This window comes from Orcinus orca, chromosome 13 (genome assembly GCF_937001465.1).
Source record: "Orcinus orca chromosome 13, mOrcOrc1.1, whole genome shotgun sequence".
In the NCBI taxonomy this organism is placed as follows: domain Eukaryota; kingdom Metazoa; phylum Chordata; class Mammalia; order Artiodactyla; family Delphinidae; genus Orcinus; species Orcinus orca.
In genome coordinates this window covers 60,316,165-60,340,166 of record NC_064571.1, presented here as the reverse complement: position 1 = coordinate 60,340,166, position 24,002 = coordinate 60,316,165, and the positions used below count along the sequence as shown (strand labels likewise).

The 24,002-nt window shown below is 36.9% G+C and overlaps 1 protein-coding gene across 4 annotated transcripts in view; it reads right to left on the bottom strand.

Annotated features, from left to right (window-relative positions):
- The window catches only part of MAP4K3 (mitogen-activated protein kinase kinase kinase kinase 3), a 189,864-nt gene that overhangs the window by 50,417 nt on the left and 115,445 nt on the right, over positions 1–24,002 (bottom strand). For all 4 annotated transcript variants that reach the window (XM_049695821.1, XM_004265028.3, XM_049695822.1 and 1 more), the window contains exons 7-13: positions 22,508–22,550; positions 20,908–20,980; positions 9,636–9,767; positions 9,378–9,440; positions 9,211–9,292; positions 8,999–9,109; positions 4,366–4,444 (exon numbers count right to left, since the gene is read on the bottom strand). In XM_049695821.1, the coding sequence (XP_049551778.1) occupies positions 4,366–4,444; positions 8,999–9,109; positions 9,211–9,292; positions 9,378–9,440; positions 9,636–9,767; positions 20,908–20,980; positions 22,508–22,550 (583 nt within the window). The remainder of the gene's footprint in view (positions 1–4,365; positions 4,445–8,998; positions 9,110–9,210; positions 9,293–9,377; positions 9,441–9,635; positions 9,768–20,907; positions 20,981–22,507; positions 22,551–24,002) is intronic.

Sequence of the window (24,002 nt, the reverse complement as noted above, 5' to 3'; positions counted from 1 at the left end):
CTGTTAAAGCTTAATCTAATAATCCTAGGCCTTTTCTGTAGTAAAAAAAAAAGATGATTAACAAAATTACGTGTACGTTACAGTCAGGATCTAAGGTGCTACTTCACTGTGACCCAGCATAAAATAGAGACAATCTTAACTCAGTACTTCGGTATACAGACAGCAATTCAGGCACAGCTATTTCTGGAAGCCAGCCTGCAAGACGGTCTCTAATGAGTCCTGCCTCCTGGTGTTCATAAACTTGTGTACTTCCTTCCCACTTCCCTGGGGTGGTCTATGTGACCAGACGAAAACCGCAGAATGATGGCATATAACTTCAGAGATAAGGCTTCTGTCTTGGGCTCTCTCTTACTGGATCACTTGCTCTGGAGGAAGTCACGCTGTGAGCAGTCCTAAGGAGAGGCTACACTGCCAGGAACTGAAGCCTTGGGCTAACAGCTCCGTGAGTAACCTTGGAAGCAAATCTTCCACCTCAGTTAAGCCCTTGGCAGACTGCAGCCCCAGCTGACACCCTGATTGTCATGACAGACCCTGAGGCAGAACCACCCAGCGAGGCTGTCCTGGACTCCTGACCCTTAGAATATGTGTGAGATAATAAATGTTTATTGTTTTAAGCTGCTAAATTTTGGGGTAATTTGTTATACAACAATAACTACACTTCTGCAGCTAAAGTATAAACTAAATACTAGAGCCAACATAAATTGACTGTACTACATTCACCCTTCCCCCTTCTATTCTAATTTAATGAATGTTTCACTACCTTTACCTTTAATTTCTGTATCTCATTATCATTGTCATTATCTACTTTTATAACCTGGGTACAGCATTCAAGACCACTGAGATAAAAGCAGAGGCACAAATATAAAACATTAAAAAGAAGAAAAACAGACAGTCACAAATAATATCACCGCTCAACTAGTAAGAGCTCAGCCAAAACAGCAGTTCTCAATCGAGGCAGGGAAGCGAGTGAGATTTCAAAGTACAATCGTTTTATAACTGTTTTGATTTTAGCTTAGTATGTATGGTTTACTGTGAATGTTAATGCCAAATAAACGAGACCGTGAGATTTGAATATTTAGCAATAGGAGGCACAAGTAAAAAAGGTTGAGAAACACAGCCCTACAAGATCTCCAGTTGTGTGTGAAGAAGTATGTATATGCTTTATAGCTGCTATGCACTAGATATCAAATTCTGGCCCTTAGAGATAAGTAGGCTGTTCAATAATGGGTTCCTCAAACCTGTGCACATATGATCACATATCAGAGATTACAAAATAGATTTTATTAAGGTATTAAAACATATTATATATATATACACACACACACACACATATATATATACATATATCACGTTGACAGAGGCCCTATTGAACAACTCTCACCTAAACTTGTCATCAAATGGCAAAATTAAATCTGTAATAAAATTACATGAGGACAGTTTCATGCATTATCTGCCTTGTGTTATCATCACATGTGAACATGCCTGTTTCCACCAGACTGCATAATCACTAAGTACAGGGGTGCAGGGATGCTGTCTCAGACTTTCATTTTTATTATTATTATTTTTTGGCTGTGTTGAGTCTTCGTTGCTGCACGCGGGCTTTCTCTAGTTGCGGCGAGCAGGGTCTACTCTTCATTGCAGTGCACGGGCTTCTCATTGTGGCAGCTTCTCTTGTGGAGCACGGGCTCTAGGCTTGTGGGCTTCAGTAGTTGGGGCATGCAGGCTCAGTAGTTGTGGCTCGTGGGCTCTAGAGCACAGGCTCAGTAGTTGTGGCGCATGGGTTTAGTTGCTCTGTGGCACGTGGGATCTTCCCGGACCAGGGCTTGAACCCCTGTCCCCTGCATTGGTAGGTGGATTCTTAACTACTGTGCCACCAGGGAAGTCCCTAGACTAATTTTCATAGCAAGGACAGAACCCCAACTGTAGTAGGTATTCAATACCCCTGTACTCTGTGGGAACACTTTTCCAGAGACAGGAGCCCATACAGCGAAGTCCCTACAGAGATTCATTCTTCATGCCTTACACTGGTATCACTCTTCTGTTCTCTCCAAATTCCCTAAAGTTATGATAAGTTTCTGCCACAGGACATTGCAACTACTGTTCAAATAACTGCTGGGCAATCATCCCAGGCTACAGTGCTATTTATGATGTTCTTAATAATGTTGAAAATTCCTACTTATCTGTAATTGTCTACTGGTCTTGATCTCTGTTTCTGCTACCATCTCCTTGAACGTATGTCAAGTGACACACCATAAATTTATATTTTACTATCCAGATGAAAACTCCTTCTTAGCTTCTTTGAAATAGCTCTGACATGATCACTTGCCGACCCATCACTAGCCATTAGGGGTCAAAACTGATCCTACTATGGCAGACAGGAAGAGCCCCAGAATTATTTCTTCTTAAAGCAAGTCTCTGTTTATCATATTTAACTGAAGGCAGAGGGGACTTCCTAAAAGGGAAAGAGCAACAGACTTTCTGCAAGTGAGCCAGTTTTTACATATATGTTGCCCAAACACCATTTAGTTTAATAAAGAGAAAACCCTGGTTGCATGGAGAGATACCATGTAAACATAAAACATTATCAAGAGCAATAAATGTATACAAATACTAAAATAAATTATTTTCTCTAAAGCCTGCCTTTATCGTCAATAGCATGACTGATTATTCTATATATCACATCTCACATAAAATCATAAAACATCCTAAGAAAGCAGATACTACAACACTGCATAAGATTTTAAAGCCTCAAACATCAAACCCACAAATTGTAAGAAGTGGTGGTTTTAATCCTGTTGCTACCTCAACATACTAGAGGGATACAACACCTTTCTTACTGGCAAACACAGGAGAAGAGAAGATGTCCATCAAAAGGAGGGCATGTCAGAGTCTCAGAAAAACTAGGGTGAAGGCATCTATAGTTTCAAATAGCATGTACACACATGTGCAGTTAGAAGCTGAGAATCACTGATATAAACTAGTAAAGAATGACTAACAGGAAACTGCACTTTGCAGTAAAGGGCCTGACAATACAATTTAAAAACAGAATTGGATAACAAGATAGAAAGTACTTTAGATTTTCAGTAGTACTGAACACATAAGGTTTTCTAACTGCAAAGGCAGCTCTAATCACCTTTTGTATTATTAAAGAAATGACAAAGATGTATTGTAATTACTTTTTGTACATTAAAAAATAATGGGAGGGCTTCCCTGGTGGCGCAGTGGTTGAGAGTCCGCCTGCCGATGCAGGGGACACGGGTTCGTACCCCGGTCTGGGAGGATCCCGCATGCCGCGGAGCGGCTGGGCCCGTGAGCCATGGCCGCTGGGCCTGTGCGTCCGGAGCCTGTGCTCCGCAACGGCAGAGGCCACAACAGTGAGAGGCCCACGTACCGCAAAAAAAAAAAAATAATGGGAAATGCTCACATGCTAAGGTTGTCATTTTCAGAAAAATACTTTTGGGGAAAAATTAGCAAATTTAAATCACATGGCTTCAGAGGGAGCTTTAAAGGTTAAGTTTATATGGTCACACAACTAACTGTAGGCAAAGTACAAATCCCAGTCATGGGCTTTTTGTAAAGTAGATGGTGCTTTCTTTCAAGAATTTCCTTCTTTTAAGAGTATTTCCAGGTAGCTTCAGCAACAAACTCTGCCAAGAACTTAACACAGCGTACGGTCCAGCCAAAATTCCAAAGGAAGGTTCACAAAGGACTTGCAGTGTGAAAGCCACACAGGCGTGCTGACGTGGTTTCTGAAGTGGAGCCGTGTTTGCGAAAGATCGCTGGGCTGGAAGCCGAGAGATCTAGGGCTTGCTGTTAATCAGGTGTACGACTCCATCCCACAGGCAGATCTATTCATCTCTGCATTTCTTTTTGTTTTCTATTAAATGGTGATAGTGCCTGTCCCTACTTAACCTTACTTAGCTTTTACATGTGCAGACCTCTCCCTCTCCTGGCTCTCCTGGACCATCAGCTTCTATCTAACCTGGGAGCTTGTTAGAAGTAAAGAACCTCAGGTCTCACCCCAGATCTACTGAATCAGAAACCGCATTTTAGCAAGCTCTCTAGGCAAGTTCTATCCACATGGAAGTTTAGGGAGCACTGCCTTGATTACTTCTATCCTGCCTATTCTAGGAATTTTATTCCTCTTCCCAAACAACATAAATACACGCCCCCAGACACCACCAGAAAGTCCTCAGGAGTAAGGAAAATGAAATTCTTACTGCCTTAATTAAACTCTACCTTTCAAAGCATCTAATAAGAAAAACTACTTGGAAGAAAATGAAGCAAAAATAACGGCAACTAAATTAAAACTTGAAATCTTATTTTTTATTGTTAAATCATAAACTGTGTACAGGATACACTTACAGTTTATCTCCGAGCGTGTTTTTTCTTCTCTCACATTTCTACTTGTTGAGTGAATTCTATGTGGGACAGCAACAAGAGGCTAGGAAAGAACAAAATCAATGACAAGCCACAGTCTGGTCCACAGAATTACCCAAATATGAAAGAAATACTTCTCTTCATATAAAAATGGGAACAAAATACAACTTTGCTAATATTTGTTTAAAAAATGGCAACCAGAAACTGAAAGCTTCTTACTCCTCAAACTGGGAGCTTAAGATTAGGGATATACGTTATCCACAGCAGGTTCCCAATAAATGTTCTATGAGTTGAATATAAATAAATATTCAAAATTGAATATTTCAACAACACAATAGCTGTTCAAAAGCTGCAGCTAGCTTTCCCTGTTACAGAGGAGAAAATTGTAATTGAAAAAAAATCTGCCTCAACTTCTTATATCAAGAAGGATGAGATAAATGAAATGAAATAATGCTAAAGGCATTAATGATTTATGGTCTTCTTACCTAGTAAACACAACATTTTCCCCACCTTAATGCTTTTTCTTGTAGAAGCAGCACTCTATTTTCTTTCCTTTTATTTTATTAAAATCTCTCTATGTGTACTGTCACTTTCAGAGAGAAATATCCTGGGGGGTAGGCGAAGTGGGGATGAGTTCTTCTTACTATTAATTCATGGACATTCCTCCAACCTTATGGAGTAAAAAAGGCCCTATTTGAAAAGCTTCTGCAACTCCATTCTATACACTCTAAGGCTTCACTTTAAGAGGTGATGCCAGCATCTATTTCATGTACCAAATAGGTTTTTCTTCTGTGTGTGAAACACTATCTTTGAAGTTTTACTACCTTTGAAGGAGATACACTCTTACACATATCTTTTGGAAAATGTAATTCATAAACATTTGAGCTCAAATTCTTAAGACTCTATAAGGCAAATAAAAAACAGGACCCGAGTTAACTATTCTCAGTGTAGGCACCTCTCAGGAAATAAAAATATATGAATCTAAGACCCAAATATTAAAACACCAATGTAGTAAAACAGTAGCAAAAATAATTTTAAAAATTAAGTATTTAAACTTTACATGTACACAGTGATTTGTAGTTTACGAAGTGCTTTCATATACCTTAGCTCGTTCTGTCCTCAAAATAAACTTGTGAAACAAGTATCAGTCTTCATTTTATAGATGAGGACATTCAGCTAGTTAGCCACAGAACAAGAAAAACCCTGGACTTTTGATCACAATATTTGGAGCAAAAACAAACAAGCAAAAATAGGTGTCATGTTAGATTAGTCACACATACTGCTGTTATCAGTGAACTTGGATGAAATCTATGCTTTCTATGAGAACAGTTTTACTTTCCCAGCTTCAACAGTGCAATTATAAAATTATTAAATCTTATAATGCTGTACCTAGTACATGGGTTAACATACAGGAGAAGACAATGCTATTAATCACAATTACTTCAATGTGTAGTACTTCTAAAATAGAAACTACATGGGAACCCTACATGAAAAGTCAACTTTCTTCCACTGTGAATAATGTATACTAAACTAAAACAACTAAAGACTAAAGCAGAACTAGTACACATGCTAAATATTTTCAAGAGAATTCAATTTCCACACAGTATTATATAGTATCACAGCAAGTACCGAAATGCTAGTTAGACACATTCAAATTCTGAGTGACAACACAGTACTCAGCAATTATAATTACAAATCATTTGCAAATAATAAGACTCAGATACTACCTATTATGTATAACATATATTGTAGTATTCTATATGTATAAATTACTATAGATTTCTCTGGGGAAAGTATGATCTTAAACTATGGTGGGAAGAAAAGTTACCCTCCTCCCTATCCAACAATTATAATACTAATAACATAGTCTTGATAAGGAGAAATTTCTTTCTCTGCTATATGAGAAAATTTCAGAAGAATCTTTATTCCACAGGTTGCTTCTATATTTGGTTTATTATTTCTCCTCTTTAAACACATTTTAAAGGACTTTATAATTCAGCACAACAAGTAAACAGGATGAAGTAAGGGACAACAATGCAGCATCTAGTGCACTGAAAGAGTACAGGAGGTCCTCGTCCTGTAGTCTTGATATGCACAAATTTCAGTTAGTAGAATATAATTAAATTACACTAGTCCTCTATAACATATTTCAAATTTCAGTCACTAGTTTATTAGTTGTATAATATTATATAACAATTGTATATTATTCAGTATATTAATCTTATCAACATTCAGTATATTAATTATAATTGCATAAAACACAAACTTCACTGCCTGCTTGTCAGTCCACAGATCACTATGTGAATAACAGATGCACATCATGATCCGTAACTAATCACGTCACTACTTTCAAAGTCTGTCTGTGACTGGTCACTGAGTATCTGTTATTCAGTTCATGCACAGACAGCAAAGTGTGTAGTTGTGTTGTCTCCTTGTCTCTCAGTGATAATATACTCATGTGACATTTTTACAAAAATTGGTAACTGAAAGAAGAAATTAGCCAACAAAGATAAAACTGCTGCAAAGAAACAGAAAGTGATAACTCTGGATAATGTTGGAAATGAAGTTTGAATCAAACATAAATGAAGTTACAGGAGAAAATAGCTGACTGTGAGAATGCTGACGCTGCCACTGTTCAAGAGACTGTGGACACACAGCCAGGGTAACTTAGTGAGGCTGAACCTGACATAAGTGAAGAAAGACGTTCTGATAAAAAGGATGAAGGTGCCCCAAAAGAAGGGGCGCTAGCAAAAAATTTCACATCACAGGAATACTGAGATTATTTCATGCATTGAAAGTTCAAAGGATAAAATACTGGAAGCTGATCTGAACTTAGAAAGGAATCTGACATTCACCAAAGCATAAAGAAGATACTTGTTCTGTGTCATAAAGTTATATGACAAGAAGAAGGCAAACACTATGCAATCTACTCAATAAACAGACTACTTGATAATGAAACAATCCATGGAAGTGGTTTTTTTTTTTTAAACAAAGAAAAGAAACAATTCTCACAGGTTCTAATACTTTACAATGTACTAAATAAAATTTTAGTTTTACTATTTTTTCATTCCCCTATACATTTAAAACTGACAATAAGAGAGTTTTTAATCTTCTAACACAAATTTTTTAAGGTCACAAAACAATTATAATTTTTCTCCTTGAGTATTAAGATTGCTTTGCAGGGGACGTCCCTGGTGGCGCAGTGGTTGAGAGTCCGCCTGCCAATGCAGGGGACACGGGTTCGAGCCCTGGTCCGGGAAGATCCCACATGCTGCGGAGCAACTAAGCCCGTGCACCACAGCTACTGAGCCTGCGCTCTAGAGCCCGAGAGTCACAACTATTGAGACCACATGCCACAACTACTGAAGCCCTCGCGCCTAGAGCCCGTGCTCCACCACAAGAGAAGCCACCGCAATGAGAAGCCCGTGCACTGTAAAGAAGAGTAGCCCCTGCTCACCGCAACTAGAGAAAGCCCCGCTCAGCAACAAAGACCCAATGCAGCCATAAATAAATAAATAAATAAATTTACATGCAAAAAAATGCTGTTGGATCCTTTCAAAAAAAAAAAAGATCGCTTTGCAGGATTTCACCTTACTTGGTCATTTGTACAGTCCTTTACTACCATGCAAATGAAGGAACACCTGTATATTAAATTACAGAAGAATTTATAAAGCAAAACAACAAAACCCAATTTCTCCCTAGTATAAAGTCAGTAATACTTTACAATTCTTAAGTTTTTTGTTTTCAAATGCTTTTCCAGACCTTTAAACAAAGGGATAGTAGCTTATTTATAGTTGTATAAAGATGACAAGCTAGAACAATGATGAATTGATAGAAAGGTTCTCTCTTACCTAAGACAATCTGAGACCACCTTTCTGACCACTGAGAGCTATCATTCCTTCAGTATCATCAATGGAATTTACACCATTTTAAGAACCTTCCAAAAGCCAGTCAAGTTCAAGGCTATCCAGCTCAGTTACAGACCCAATAACAGAATTCTGACATGTCACATATACTGAGTTTATCTTAGGTGCCACAATTATTAGCTGAGTTAGGAATGTTACATATGCCAGCCGAAGTGAAGCTTCCATTCATACCAATGTTCCCATGATACTAGGGTTATTTAATTCTCTAACTACACTGGCTCATTTTTAAACACGTCTACAGCAGACAATTAGGGTAATAGTCACTAACAAAGTCAATCCTATACTTTCTACTAACCACTAATAACTCATGAAGTATTGTACAAGGATTCTTTTTGAGAAGAAAATGGAACAGAAATTTTATGTATATTCTAACATCTTGTGTAGGTGCTTCCCATTTTCATTCTCTTTTACAATGGATTATTTATTTGCAACTTCATCTAAAATGACTACTTTAAAAAAACTACAGTAATTTCAAGAAGTAGATTAGATAATTCTGCCTTTGCCATTTTCAGAAAACAGACTCTATAAGTAGTCAACAGGAAAAATCCAGCTCATGACTTCCAAAGTCAAGGAGCTAATCTTCCCTCAAGAGTTGATTTAAACTAGATTCAGAACTTAAAAGAACTGAGTTTTCAGATGTACATACATATATACATGTATGTTATATACTACTTGGTAAAAACAGTTCCTACCTCAGGATCATCATCATCAAAATCATGGTAAGTGGAATGATCTGGATTATTCACTTTATCCAACAGTTCGATTGCCAAAGACCGTGTCAAAGGCTGTGTGACAAACGGGTGCTATAAAAATAAAATAACATAGTACAGAACACTTATTAGAAGTCTGTTTGAGTGACATTTTATATTTTGAAAAAAGATATATTTCAGGGCAAAAATAATACCTGTAGTAGCTTTTCAGCAGTAGGTCTTTTTTTTGGATTTTTGGTAAGTGCCATTTTCACAAAATGATGAAAACTATTTGACCTAAGAAATTTTGAAAATCAGATTTTAAAATTTCAATTATTTTTTTGCTCATGACTATAAAAGTAAATAACACAAAAATACTTACCACTTCATTTTATCCTTTAGTTTAGGAGGCTGAAAATTGCTTTTTGTCATTAGAAATAATGCTCTGAAAAATCAACAACCATTACAGCATTTTAAGATTGCATATTTTAATATATAATATTAATTCTATTGCTATAATTCCCAAATAAGGTAAAGCAAGACTAAGAATATTACTTGTTCATGACATAATAAATAATACTGGGAGGGGGGGAGGCGACCTTAATTTAAGCACAGGATTCTTTAACTATGACACACTGACCTCATTGGGTGTAAGTCAAACATAGGAGGCTGCAGCTCAGCAAGTTCTATGGCAGTGATCCCCACTGCCCAGAGATCACAAAGCTGATTGTACCCGCCTTTCCTCTCAACGGCTGCGACTTCTGGAGCCATCCTGAAGGAAACAGTCCAGAAAAGAAAAATCTATTTATTGCATTTTCCTTCTTATTCCCATCAGAGGCACACCATCACTATGTAAGCTGAGGTCTATTTAGGCCCTGACATCTGAAAAATAAGTATGTAGTACTTAAATGGCTCATATTTCCCAAGATCTCAACATCTCATAAGACTCTCCATCCCAAGCCCCTCCTGATTTCTCCTTTGTTACTTTAAGCTATTTACGATAAAGGTTTATAAAAATTTACAACTATAACAGAGCGACATGTACCAATCTGTCCACATCCCAATCTCTCTCTTCCTCTGTACATGCAGAATTCTACAGAGACATAACATGTAGTAAATAACTTATCATTTTTAGCTCTTCCTTCTTACGTCAATAAACTGCAATCTGGCCTCCGACTGTTTTCACTTGACCAATACTATTTATTGGGGCACCAAGAATCTTCATGTAGTACCTAACTCACATTTACTATAAACTTAAGTGGTTGGTGAAAAGTTATAAAAATGAGTGCTTTTAAAAATATATATTTATTCAGATGAAAGTTACCTGAATTCAGTATTTTTCTTGTTTCTTTCAACTTTACTGTAGTCTTATTCTAAGTATACCTCTATAAATTTGTATTTTATTAAATAATTATGTTGATTTTCAAATATAAAAAATTTCAAATCCTAAGCAGTAGTTTTGAAAAGAACTACTTGAGATAAACATTTGAACTCTTACATATCAAAAGTGTGAGTTAAACAGGCAGCCTTACAAGTATGTTTGTTTTCCTGGTATGATTTCAGGAAAGTCAAATATGTCAGTAAGTTAACCAAAAAAAAAAAATCCCTCTAACTTTCTAAATGCTTGGTCTTAAAATGTTTTTAATCTTTATTGATAGCTAGAGTCCAGCCAGCTGTGGAAATGCCCCAGTAGAGGATGGAAGTACACTGGTGACATATTCTTAACTAGCTGGCCACAGCAGCTGATGTTCTCCCTTCCTCTATAAAAATATGAGTGAAAGATTCCACCCAGTGCACTTGTACTCCTGCCAGTTAAGTTGCATGCTTACCGCAATCAACTGAGTCATCTCTGAACCTGTTTATTTGTTATGTTTGTTATTATAAATAATCTAATTAAATATAATAAAAACTAATTTATTTTGAAGGTAAAAAGAGTAAGCTGTTATGAAAATTAAAGTGTATGCTTTAGAAAAACTTGTTAAAGACAAGTTTCTAAAGACAAAAAAAACAAAAAAATCTGGCAAATGAGGTTAAGAAAATGATAGCTGTAAAAGATTAGGAAGGCTACAGACTGCATAATTCCATCTGTATGACACTGGGGGAAAGGCAAAACTGTAGAGACAGAAATCAGATCAGGTGTTGCCAGAGGCTAGAGACGGGCCAAAAGAATTTACGAGAAGGGCACAAAAGGAAACTTTCCTGGGTGATGGGAACCTATGTTTTACACGGATTGTGGTGGCATTTTTCACTACCACAGAGTGTCTCAAAGTTCATAGAACTGTACACCTAATGAGTCTAAATTTATACCTCAATAAACCTGACTGGAAAAGTCACATGCTTTGTATGTGGCTGCATTTTAGAGAAACACAAACCAGGAAATGTGGATGATTTACATCTAACTAGTTATCTACGCAAAGGAAAGGCCTTGGTCCTACATCAAATGATTGGGGAAAAAAAAAAAAAGTACACTCACATGCTTAAATTGAAATAAAATGTTTAAGGTACATGTGTAGTGTATTAATTTTGAGATTTGCCAATTCCACAGACTTTTTTGATTAACTGAATAACTGCCAACCTTAGTCACAATGAATGAGAGATTCCATTCTATCCTATATCCCTAGAGTTTAGGTGGGAAAGACATGATACTAGAGAGAGTTGAAGAGTCGGAGTGTTCCAAAACATTATTTTGCCTAATTCGCAATTTCACATGCTCCCAAGATACTACCTACTCTATCATTAGAAGAATGACATTAGTTTTTTATCTCTGAAGCTTCAGTTGGAGATCAGTTATCATCAACAAACATTTACTAAGCATGTGTAGAGAATCATGCTAGACCCTGGAGATTCAATGAGAGTTCCTCCAGATGTTTAAAATCAAACTGAGGAGACAGAGTATCTAAAAATAATAACAGATAGCTCTTTAAGCTCTTATTCCTCTCAGAAATCAACCCCGAAAAAATAAGAACAAAAAAGAGAAATATAAACGTATCACCTTTGAAAAATCCAGAAGACATATTTGGACTGGAAATGAAATAATAGTAAATGATGTGGCAAATAGGAGGAAGGACAAACCTAAGTGTGTGTAGAGGACAAGACCAACTAGCAAGCCAAGAACCCCAGAAATATGTAAAATTTAATGTATGTCAGTTACTACTTTACTGATGACTAGGTTCCAACTAGCTGGTTCTCAGCCCCTAAGAATCCCAGAAAGGCTGACAAATTAGGGTTACAAACTTACAAAAGCAGAGTTAAGCCTGAGGTTGAAAACAGGTATATTTGCAAATGTCAAGTCTAAATAATGAATAGTTAGTCCACCAGATTCCTCTTCTCATCTGTTAAGGCCCAGCAATTACTCCTTCCCCATTCCTACTGGATAAAGACCAACAGAAACTGGACGAGGGGCTTCAGACTCAGACATATCAGGAACAAAGGGGAGCAGGGCTGCGAGCAGTAGAAGTCTGTGTATAACAATGAGTTCCTCAGCTTCCTTCACTTACTCATTTCCAGGACACTAAAAACTGGGTTTACATGCTACATCCCATGCACACACGGCTACAAATCAGCTTTAAGTGCCTTGCTCTTCAATGTAAACCAGAAGAAAAGGGTTACTAGACATTTGAGGGAAGCCTCCATCATGAAAGCATGAGTCTCAAAAGCTTTGGAAATCTTATAGAAATAAGAACAAAAATGACTTTTAAAAAGTGACAGAAAATTAATGGATTAATCCAAGTGATCCAAGATATAACTAATGAGTTTCAGAAAGAGAGAGAAGGAAAAAGTAAAGCAAAGAAATTATCAAAGAAGTAATGCAAGAATACTTCCCAGAACTGAAAGGCACGAATCCTGATTGAAAAGCACAAATGCCAAGTACAATGAATAAAAGTAAAAATGACAGGGCTTCCCTGGTGGTGCAGTGGTTGAGAGTCCGCCTGCTGATGCAGGGGACATGGGTTCATGCCCCGGTCTGGGAAGATCCCACATGCCGCAGAGCGGCTGGGCCTGTGAGCCATGGCTGCTGAGCCTGCGCGTCCGGAGCCTGTGCTCCGCAAAGGGAGAGGCCACAGCAGTGAGAGGCCCGCGTACGGCAAAAAAAAAAAAAAAAAAAAAAGTAAAAATGACAAAAGAACAAACAAAAATATTCTGAAGTACACTACCATGTAATACCAAACCATCAAAAAGATTCTAGTAGGGAGGGGTTACATTCAAATATCATGTGTCGACAGTTTCAGCCAGTTTTGGAGCCCATCAGCTGCCAGCCCCCCCACCTCTCCACCAGTGTGTGACGCATTCCTTCCACATCTACCTATATGAAAGCATCCCTCTGTGATGAGGATGGGGCGGTGGTCCACACATAGTCCAGTGGCAAGAGGGAAAAGTAAGGTGATGTGAGCGGAGCCCTCTTGGCTGTGTGGCTGACAGGGTCTTGCTGCTCCAGCTGGGTGTCAAGCCTAAGCATCTGAGGTGGGAGAGCCAAGTTCAGGACATTGGACCACCAGAGACCTCCTGGTCCCACATAATATCAATCAGCGAGAGCTCTCAGAGATCACTGTTTCAATGCTAAGACCCAGGTCCACTCAACAACCTGCAAGCTCCAGTGCTGGACACCCTATGCCAAACCACTAGCAAGATGGGAACACAACCCCACCTACTAGCAGAAAGGCTGCCTAAAATAATAATAAGCTCACAGACACCCCAAAACACACCACCGGACGTGGTCCTGCCCACCAGAAAGACAAGATCCAGCCTCATTCACCAGAACACAGGCACCAGTCCCCTCCACCAGGAAGCCTACACAACCCACTGAACCAACCTTACCCAATGGGGGCAGACACCAAAAAAAAACGGTAACTACAAACCCGCAGCCTGCAAAAAGGAGACCCCAAACACATTAAGTTAAGCAAAATGAGAAGACAGAGAAATACGCAACAGATGAAGGAGAAAGGTAAGAACCCACCACACCAAACAAATGAAGAGGAAACAGGCAGTCTACCTGAAAAAGAATTCAGAGTAATGATAGTAAAGATGATCCAAAATCTTGGAAATAGAATGCAGAAAATACAAGAAATGTTTAACACGGATCTAGAAGAACTAAAGAGCAAAGAAACAGTGATGAACAACACAATAAATGAGATTAAAATTCTCTAGAAGGAATCAATAGCAGGATAATTGAGGCAGAAGAACAGATAAGGGACCTGGAAGATAAAATATGGAAATAACTACCACAGAGCAGAATAAAGAAAAAAGAATGAAAAGAATTGAAGACAGTCTCAGAGACCTCTGGGACAACATTAAATGCACCAACATTTGAATTATAGGGGTCTCAGAAGAAGAAGAGAAAAAGAAAGGGACTGAGAAAATATTTGAAGAGATTATAGTTGAAAACTCCCCTAGTATGGGAAAGGAAGTAGTCAATCAAGTCCAGGAAGCACAGAGAGTCCATTACAGGATAAATCCATGGAGAAACATGGCAAGACATACATTAATCAAACTATCAAAAATTAAATACAAAGAAAAAATATTAAAAGCAGCAAGGGAAAAGCAACAAATAACATACAAGGGAATTCCCTTAAGGTTAACAGCTGATCTTTCAGCAGAAACTCTGCAAGCCAGAAGGGAGTGGCAGGACATATTTAAAGTGATGAAAGGGAAAAACCTACAACCAAAATTACTCTACCAAGCAAGGATCTCATTCAGATTCAATAGAGAAATTAAAACCTTTACAAACAAGCAAAAGTTAAGAGAATTCAGCACCACCAAACCAGCTCTACAACAAATGCTAAAGGAACGTCCCTAGGGAGGAAACACAAGAGAAGGAAAAGACCTACAAAAACAACCCCAAACAATTAAGAAAATGGTAATAGGAACATATATATCGATAATTTCCTTAAATGTAAATGGATTAAATGCTCCAACCAAAAGACACAGACTGGCTGAATGGATACAAAAACAAAACTCATATATATGCTGTCTATAAGAGACTCACCTCAGACCTAGGGACACATACAGTCTGAAAGTGAGGGGATGGAAAAAAAAATTCCATGCAAATGGAAATCAAAAGAAAGCTGGAGCAGCAGTTCTCATATCAGACAAAAGACTTTAAAATAAAGACCATTACAAGAGACAAAGAAGGACACTCCATAATGACCAAGGGATCAATCCAAGAAGAAGATTTAACAATTGTAAATATTTATGCACCCAACATAGGAGCACCTCAATACATAAGGAAACGTTAACAGCCAGAAAAGGGGAAATCAACAGTAACACATTCATAGTAGGGGACTTTAACACCCCACTTTCACCATGGACAGATCATCCAAAATGAAAATAAATAAGGAAAACAAGCTTTAAATGACATATTAAACAAGATGGACTTAATTGATATTTATAGGACTATCCATCCAAAACCAACAGAATATACTTTCTTCTCAAGTGCTCATGGAACATTCTGCAGGATAGATCATATCTTGGGTCACAAATCAAGCCTCGGTAAATTTAAGAAAATTGAAATCATATGAAGTATCTTTTCTGACCACAATGCTAAGAGACTAGATAGAAATAACAGGAAAAAAACTGTAAAAAATACAAAAACATGGAGGCTAAACAATATGCTACTAAATAACCAAGAGATCACTGAGGAAGAAAAAGAGCGAATCAAAAAATACCTAGAAACAAATGACAATGAAAACACGACGACCCAAAACTTATGGAATGCAGCAAAAGCAGTTCTAAGAGGGAAGTTTATAGCAATACAATCCTACCTCAAGAAACAACAAAAATCTCAAATAAACAACCTAACCTTACACCTAAAGCAATTAGAGAAAGAACAAAAAAACTCCAAAGTTAGCAGAAGGAAAGAAATCATAAAGATAAGACCAGAAATAAATGAAAAAGAAATGAAGGCAACAATACCAAAGATCAATAAAAACAAAAGCTGGTTTTTGAGAAGATAAACAAAATTGATAAACCATTAGCCAGACTCATCAAGAAAAAAAGGCAGAAGACTCAAATCAACAGAATTAGAAATGAAAAAGGAGAAGTAATAACAGACCCTGCAGAAATACAAAGCATCATAAGGGACTACTACAAGCAACTCTATGGCAATAAAATGGACAACCTGGAAACAGTGGACAAATTTTTAGAAAAGCACAACCTTCCAAGACAACCAGGAAGAAACAGAAAATATAAACAGACCAATCACAAGCACTGAAATTGAGACTTCGATGAAAAATCTTCAACAAACAATAGTTCAGGACCAGATGGCTTCACAGGCGAATTCTATCAAACATTTAGAGAAGAGCTAATACCTATTCTTCTCAAACTCTTCCAAAATATAGCAGAGGGTAGAACACTCACAAACTCATTCTACGAGGCCACCATCACCCTAATATCAAAACCAGACAAAGATATCACAAAAAAAGAAAACTACAGGCCAATATCACTGATGAACATAGATGCAAAAATCCTCAACAAAACATTAGCAAACAGAATCCAACAACACATTAAAATGATCATACGCCATGATCAAGTGGGGTTTCTCCCATGAATGCAAGGATTCTTCAATATATGCAAATAAATCAATGTGATACACCATATTAACAAATTGAAGGATAAAAACCATATGATAATCTCAACAGATGCAGAAAAAGCTTTTGACAAAATTCAACACACATTTATGATAAAAACTCTCCACAAAGTAGACACAGAGGGAACTTACCTCATCATAATAAGGGCCATATATGACAAACCCACAGCCAACATCATTCTCAATGCTGAAAAACTGAAACCATTTCCACTAAGATCAGGAAGAAGACAAGGTTGCCCACTCTCACCACTATTATTCAAGATAGTTTTGGAAGTTTTAGCCACAGCAATCAGAGAAGAAAAAGAAATAAAAGGAATCCAAATCGGAAAAGAAGAAGTAAAACTGTCACTGTTTGCAGATGACATGATACTATACATAGAGAATCCTAAAGATGCTACCAGAAAACTACCAGAGCTAGTCCATGAATTTGGTAAAGTAGCAGGATACACAATTAATACACAGAAATCTCTTGCATTTCTATATACTATTGATGAAAAATCTGAAACAGGAATTAAGGAAACACTCTCATTTACCATTGCAACAAAAAGAATCAAATACCTAGGAATAAACTTTCCCTAAGGAGACAAAAGACCTGTATGCAGAAAGCTATAAGACACTGATGAAAGAAATTAAAGATGATACAAACAGATGGAGAGATTATACCATGTTTTTGGATTAAGAATCAACATTGTGAAAATGACTCTACTATTCAAAGCAATCTACAGATTCAAATCAATCCCTATCAAACTACCACTGGCATTTTTCACAGAACTAGAACAAAAAATTTCACAATTTGTATGGAAACACAAAAGACCCCGAATAGCCAAAGTAATCTTGAGAAAGAAAAATGGAGCTGGAGGAATCAGGCTCCCTAACTTCAGACTATACTACAAAGCTACAGTAGTCAAGACAGTATGGTACTGGCACAAAAACAGAAATATACATCAATGGAACAGGATAGAAAGCCCAGAGATAAACCCACGCACCTATGGTCAACTAATCTATGACACAGGAGGCAAGGGTATACAATGGAGAAAAGACAGCCACTTCAATAAGTGGTGCTGGGAAAACTGGACAGCTACATGTAAAAGAATGATATTAGAACACTCCCTAACACCGTACACAAAAATAAACTCAAAATGGATGAAAGACCTAAATGTAAGACTGGACACTATAAAACTCTTACAGGAAAACATAGGCAGAACATTCTATGACATAAATTACAGCAAGATCCTTTCTGACCTACCTCTTAGAGAAATGGAAATAAAAATAAACAAACAGAACCTAATGAAACTTAAAAGCTTTTGCATAGCAAAGGAAACCATAAAAAAGACGAAAAGACAACCCGCAGAATGGGAGAAAATATTTGCAAATGAAGCAACTGACAAAGGATTAATCTCCAAAAATACAAGGCAGCTCATGAAGCTCAATGTCAAAACAACAAACAACCCAATCCAAAAATGGCCAGAAGACCTAAATAGACATTTCTCCAAAGAAGATATACAGATTGCCAACAAACACATGAAAGGATGCTCAACATCACTAATCATTAGAGAAATGGAAATCAAAACTACAATAAGGTATCACCTCACACCTGTCAGAATGGCCATCATCAAAAAATCTACAAACAATAAATGCTGGAGAGGGTGTGGAGAAAAGGGAATCCTCTTGGACTGTTGGTGGGAATGGAAATTGATACAGCCACTGATATGGAAAACAGTATGGAGGTTCCTTAAAAAACTAAAATAGAACTACCATATGACCAGCAATCCCACTACTGGGCATATACCCTGAGAAAACCATAATTCAAAAAGAGACATGTATCACAATGTTCACTGCAGCACTATTTACAATAGCCAGGACATGGAAGCAACCTAAGTGTCCATTGACAGATGAATGGATAAAGAAGATGTGACAGATATATACAATGGAATATTACTCAGCCATAAAAAGAAACGAAATTGAACTATTTGTAGTGAGGTGGATGGACCTAGAGTCTGTCATACAGAGTGAAGTAAGTCAGAAAGAGAAAAACAAATACCATATGCTAACACATTTATATGGAATCTAAAAAAACAAAATGGTTCTGATGAGCCTAGGGGCAGGATAGGAATAAAGACGCAGACATAGAGAATGGACTTGAGGACATGGCGGGGGGAAGGGTAAGCTGGGACAAAGTGAGAGAGTACCACTGACATGTGTACACTTCCAAATGTAAAATAGATAGCTAGTGGGAAGCAGCTGCATAGCACAGGGAGATCAGCTCGGTCCTTTGTGACCACCTAGAGGGGTGGGAGGGAGATGCAAGAAGGAGGGGATATGGGGATACATGTAAACGTATAGCTGATTCACTTTGTTATACAGCAGAAACTAATAGAACATTGTAAAGCAATTATACTCAAATAAAGATGTTAAAAATAAAAATCATGTGCCATAATGGCACCACAGTTCCCATCAACATCAGAGAAAAGACACTAGAGCAATGCTTCAAAAATTCCAACCTAGAATGCCATATTCATCCAAATTATCAATCGTGTGTGTGTGAGGCTAGACATGCAGAGTCTCAAAAATTTTTACCCCTCAAATTTCTCAGGAATTTATCAAAACGTGAGAGAGGGAGAAATTTATGAAGGAGGAAGAAGACCTGGATTCCAGGAAATGAATTCCCAAGGCGAAGCTATGGAAAAATCCTAGAAAATAAACATTTCAGATTGGAATAGGAGGGAGGAGGACCCCAGGAAGACTTAACTTTAATAAAAACAAAACAAAACAAATTAAAACAAAGCAAATAAAACCTCCCCAAATCAGGACTATTTATGGCTTGGAAAATTATATAGAGGCATCTTTCAGACTGCAGAATATGGGGAGGTATGGAAGTCTTGGCCAAGGATAAAAAATACAAACTAAGCAAATAAAAGAATTATTAGATATAAGAAAAAATTTTAAAGACAGTTAAGTGTAAAGTAGTATAATAATTGACTCAGCAAGTACACTAAAAGGATAAGAAGACTGAATGATGAGAACTATTAATAAAATCTTCACCTATTGTAACAAAAAGCCTATAAATAATAATAATGCTACAGATGGCAGAAGACACAACTAGAAGAATTTATCTGTCTCTTTAGCAGTATTTGACTTTTAAAGTATGTACCTGTTTGATAAAAAGACAAATATCAAAAATGGTATACATCATATCTTAAACATGAAAAGAAGTCATCTAGATTAGTGCTATCCCACTGCTGAGGAGGCAGATCAGGAGGGCACTGGGGGAGGAATGGTAGCACTTAAGCTGAAGAATGTTAAGATTTCCAGAGTGCCCTTACTTCAAGGGAATCATGTGCGCTAAAAAGCTCTATACCTATCCACCACTATATGCACAATGACTAACAGCATATCTGGCACATAGTAAGTGGTAAAAACATTTATTGAACAAATAAATGCATGAATAAGATAGTTTGTATACAATGATCAAAGAACACCCAGCAGACAAAAACATGGCTAGAGAGGAAGGTCTGTGGAGGCAACTAGTAGAACTTAAAGTTAATGAGGCAGGGACTTGCCAGGTGGTGCAGTGGTTAAGAATCCGCCTGCCAATGCAGGGGACACGGGTTCGATCCCTAGTCTGGGAGGATCCCACATGACGCGAAGCAACTAAGCCCACGCGCCACAACTACTGAAGCCCGTGCCTAGAGCCTGTGCTCTGCAACAAGAGAAGCCACCGCAATGAGAAGCCCATGGACCAAAAAGAAGAGCAGCCCCCACTCGCAGCAACTAGAGAAAGCCCGTGCACAGCAACGAAGACCCAACACAGCCAAAAATAAATAAATAAAATAAATTAATTAAAAAAAAATAAAGTTAATGAGGCAGACAGAGGCCAGACACCGGAAGACTCCAAATGCCAAGAAATATGTACTTGATCTTGTGTGCAACCAAGATATGTCAAAAAGTTTTGAGCTAGGGAATACTGTGAATAAGATAATGTTAAAAAATTCGTCAGAATACAGACTAATCTGTGAAAATACATGTAATATGTGTAGGACCAGGAGTTGGGTTTTCTTGGGGCAAAACTGGAACTATATCAAGGTTTCTAAAAGCATATCAATCTTTGAAGCCCTTTCCACATAATAAAAAATAGTATGGAGAATATTCTACGGCTATGTATTGTAATTCATCCAAAAGTATATATGCCTAAATTACTTAGCCTGTTGCTGACTTCCTTAATCTGTTTTAGTCCTAATAATTTTGACCATTCAGTCTATTTTTTAATAAACACTGCATACAATAATGATAGAAAAACAAAAAGTTAAATTATCAATTAAAATACAATTACCAATATGGTGTACCAATGAAAGACTTCCGTTTGGCAATTGTAGCTGTTATCTGAGCAGACACTCCAAAATCAGCTATTAAAAAAAGAGACACGTTTAGAAAATAAAATAAAGTAAAATTATTTAAAAGTAACATATAATTATTTCCATTAAATTAATTTCACAGAAATGAGATATTCTCAAACATCACATTAAAATTTGTAACTCTAATGGACTAGCATTAAAATATCACAAAATAGTGCGTATGATAGCCAAATGGATTCCCATACATCCCCACATGAATCAAATGACAACAAAAGTCAAGATCAAATAATTTTGATGAGGAAGAGACAACTGAGAGAATCTAACCTGCCAGATTTAATGTTATAATTTCTAATTCCCAGGACCTGAAATTCAAGGAAAATCACTGGAAGGGACCTTAAGTAGGAATACATTCCATTCACTTCCTGCCAGATACATAACAACTGACATTAAAAAAAACAAAATCTCTATTGGTAAATCTATCTACCGTGAAAAGACAAACAGAATATTCCCCAAAATCTTACCTTAGCAATATATTCTAATACCAATAACAATCACTATCAAGAAATTTATTTTTATGTCAGTTTATTTTTATGTTGCTATTTTTTAAGTATATTGAGTTCTAATATTTTCTAGTTTTTTTAATGATGATTTCTAAATCTTTATAAACTAAGACATATTATATATAGGATGCCTTTGAGTAAGGCACATAATATTGACACAAATTTTAAATTGCAGATGGAAACTGTTCACTAAGCCATCAACAGTTAGATAACTGCTTTTCTCATATTTAGAGGTAGCTTAGGAAAATTTTATTATACGTAAATTATGATACTTTTAAATCTGATTAGTCCCTATTATAGGCTATAGGTCAAAATAGTTTAATCATATTTTTAGAAGATAAATATTTGCTTGAATTTTGATTTTATAGTGATATGTAGTTCAAAATAATTTTCATATTTGTTATTAAATACTTCATTTAATATCTAACAGACATAACTTTGTTTATAAAGTTACTATACTGTACATGTTTCCTGTCTTAAACTTTCAGATTAAGTTATTATTTAGGTATTGAACTATTTTAATAACTTGACAATCAAAAGTTACAAAATAAAAGTTACAGTTTCAAATAAAGCACGATTCAGCATCTAAATTACATTCTTATATAACTAATACAGTGTTTCATTTTAAAAGCTTGTGTAAGCAGGTAGGATTTTTTGCATTACTGAGTTTTTGGCTTTTGTTTGTTTGCCTTATTTTTTGGTCACAAGGTAATCTCGTATAGATTTCTTACTAGAAGTCCCACTCCTAGGGTTAGAGGTGAAAGAATTTTTAAGGGATATTATTTCACTATATCTTTATAATGAATCTGTCCCATGTGAAGGATAGACTTTATCCCCACTTAAGAGAAGAAGAAATAGATACAGAGAGATTACATATGTCATGTCCCGCAGTGAGATTTCCACCTAAAGATATATAGATGCTGCTGAGGGAGGGGACACCTAGTCCTGGAGAGGAAAACATAAACTTACTATGTTTTGGAATAAATTTGTGCAAGTGACGAAATTAAAATTTACTTACCTAATTTCACATGACCATTATCCGTTAACAGAATGTTAGCTCCCTTCAAAGTGAGAACATTTTAGTTAAAGTAGGAAACATTTTATCAGAAAGCACATATAGAAGATTAAATATATATATTTAAAATAATCACAAGTGGCAGGCTTAACCCTAGAAATACTGATGATTTATAGTAGGCCCAATTAAAATGTTAAACCATTACATTCATAGGAAAATTTACTGTCCACTTTTTAGGCAATTTGACTATCCCTACATAATGTTCTGCCTTGCAAAAAGCTGCTATTAAAATAATATGAATGTTATTATGAAAGTGGCATATTAGTTTTAATCTGAATGCTATTTTCTTACTGATTAAGCGCTGTCACTATACTAAACTGTTACCTTACAATGGCATTATTCAGTTCCTTGAATTACATGTTAAACTTCATTGCCATTTCCTGTCCAAATCCACCAAAACACATCTCCCTTTCTAGGTACTTAACATCAGTTGAACCAATGCTAATGTGTAAGACTGAACCTTACTACTTAGTCTGTGGGGCTGTCCATCCTAATGTGTCTCTGCCCAGAGTATGGGGCCATTCAATACATAAACAACTAGGCACAGTCCCACAGAATTAAAATGTCACCTGTTTGCATGACCTAGCAGCATTTTTATCCACTTTTGCTTCTTGACCTAAGCTCAAAGAAGAAGGTGATAATAATGACTTCATCTTCAAAAAACTGAGAGCTTTTGGAGGAGGTAGAAATACTGCCTCTCAAAGGTACTACAGGCTCCCCACCCCTGTCCCGCCTCTGGGCAACTTTTAAATGAGGAAGCAAAAGTAATCCGCTATGGTTCAGGATGCAATCAATTTTGTAAGTATAAGGTCGGGGTAACAAATACTAGGAAACCCCTTCCAGCCCCCAAAAGAGGAAGAAATAACCCAAACCTGCACCCCTTGATATTACTGCAACTCTAAGGAGTAACGGGAGAAATGAGAAAAAGGAAAAAGAAACTAGAGTAGGGATTTCAACTTGAATTAGGCCCTAGCTATCTAGACTTCTGCCAGAGTCTTCAGTTTGGTCTTTCCCCAGCTCCAGATTAATTTTTCTAAATTACAGTTTATATCATGTCACCTGCACTTATAATGCATTCTTCCATCCATCCATCTAGGTGTCCATTCATCCCTCTCTCCCTGAGACTACTAGCAACCAGATGCTACTTGAAGCTCTGGGGTTATAGTAATGAAAAAGTTCCAGCTCTCAAGGAGTTTACATCTAAGCAGGAGAGAAAGAAAATCTAAAAACAAATACACACACACACACACACACACACACACACACACACGAATGAATTAACCAATAAATGATTCAAAGCCAGGTAGAGATAAGCACTCTGAAGATAAAGCAGGAAGGGAAGGCCTCCCTAAGGCAGGGATATTTAAGCAGAGATCTAGTTGAAGAGAGGGTGCAGAGTCATGCCAAAATCTAGAAGAACATTCCAGAAAGAGGTAAC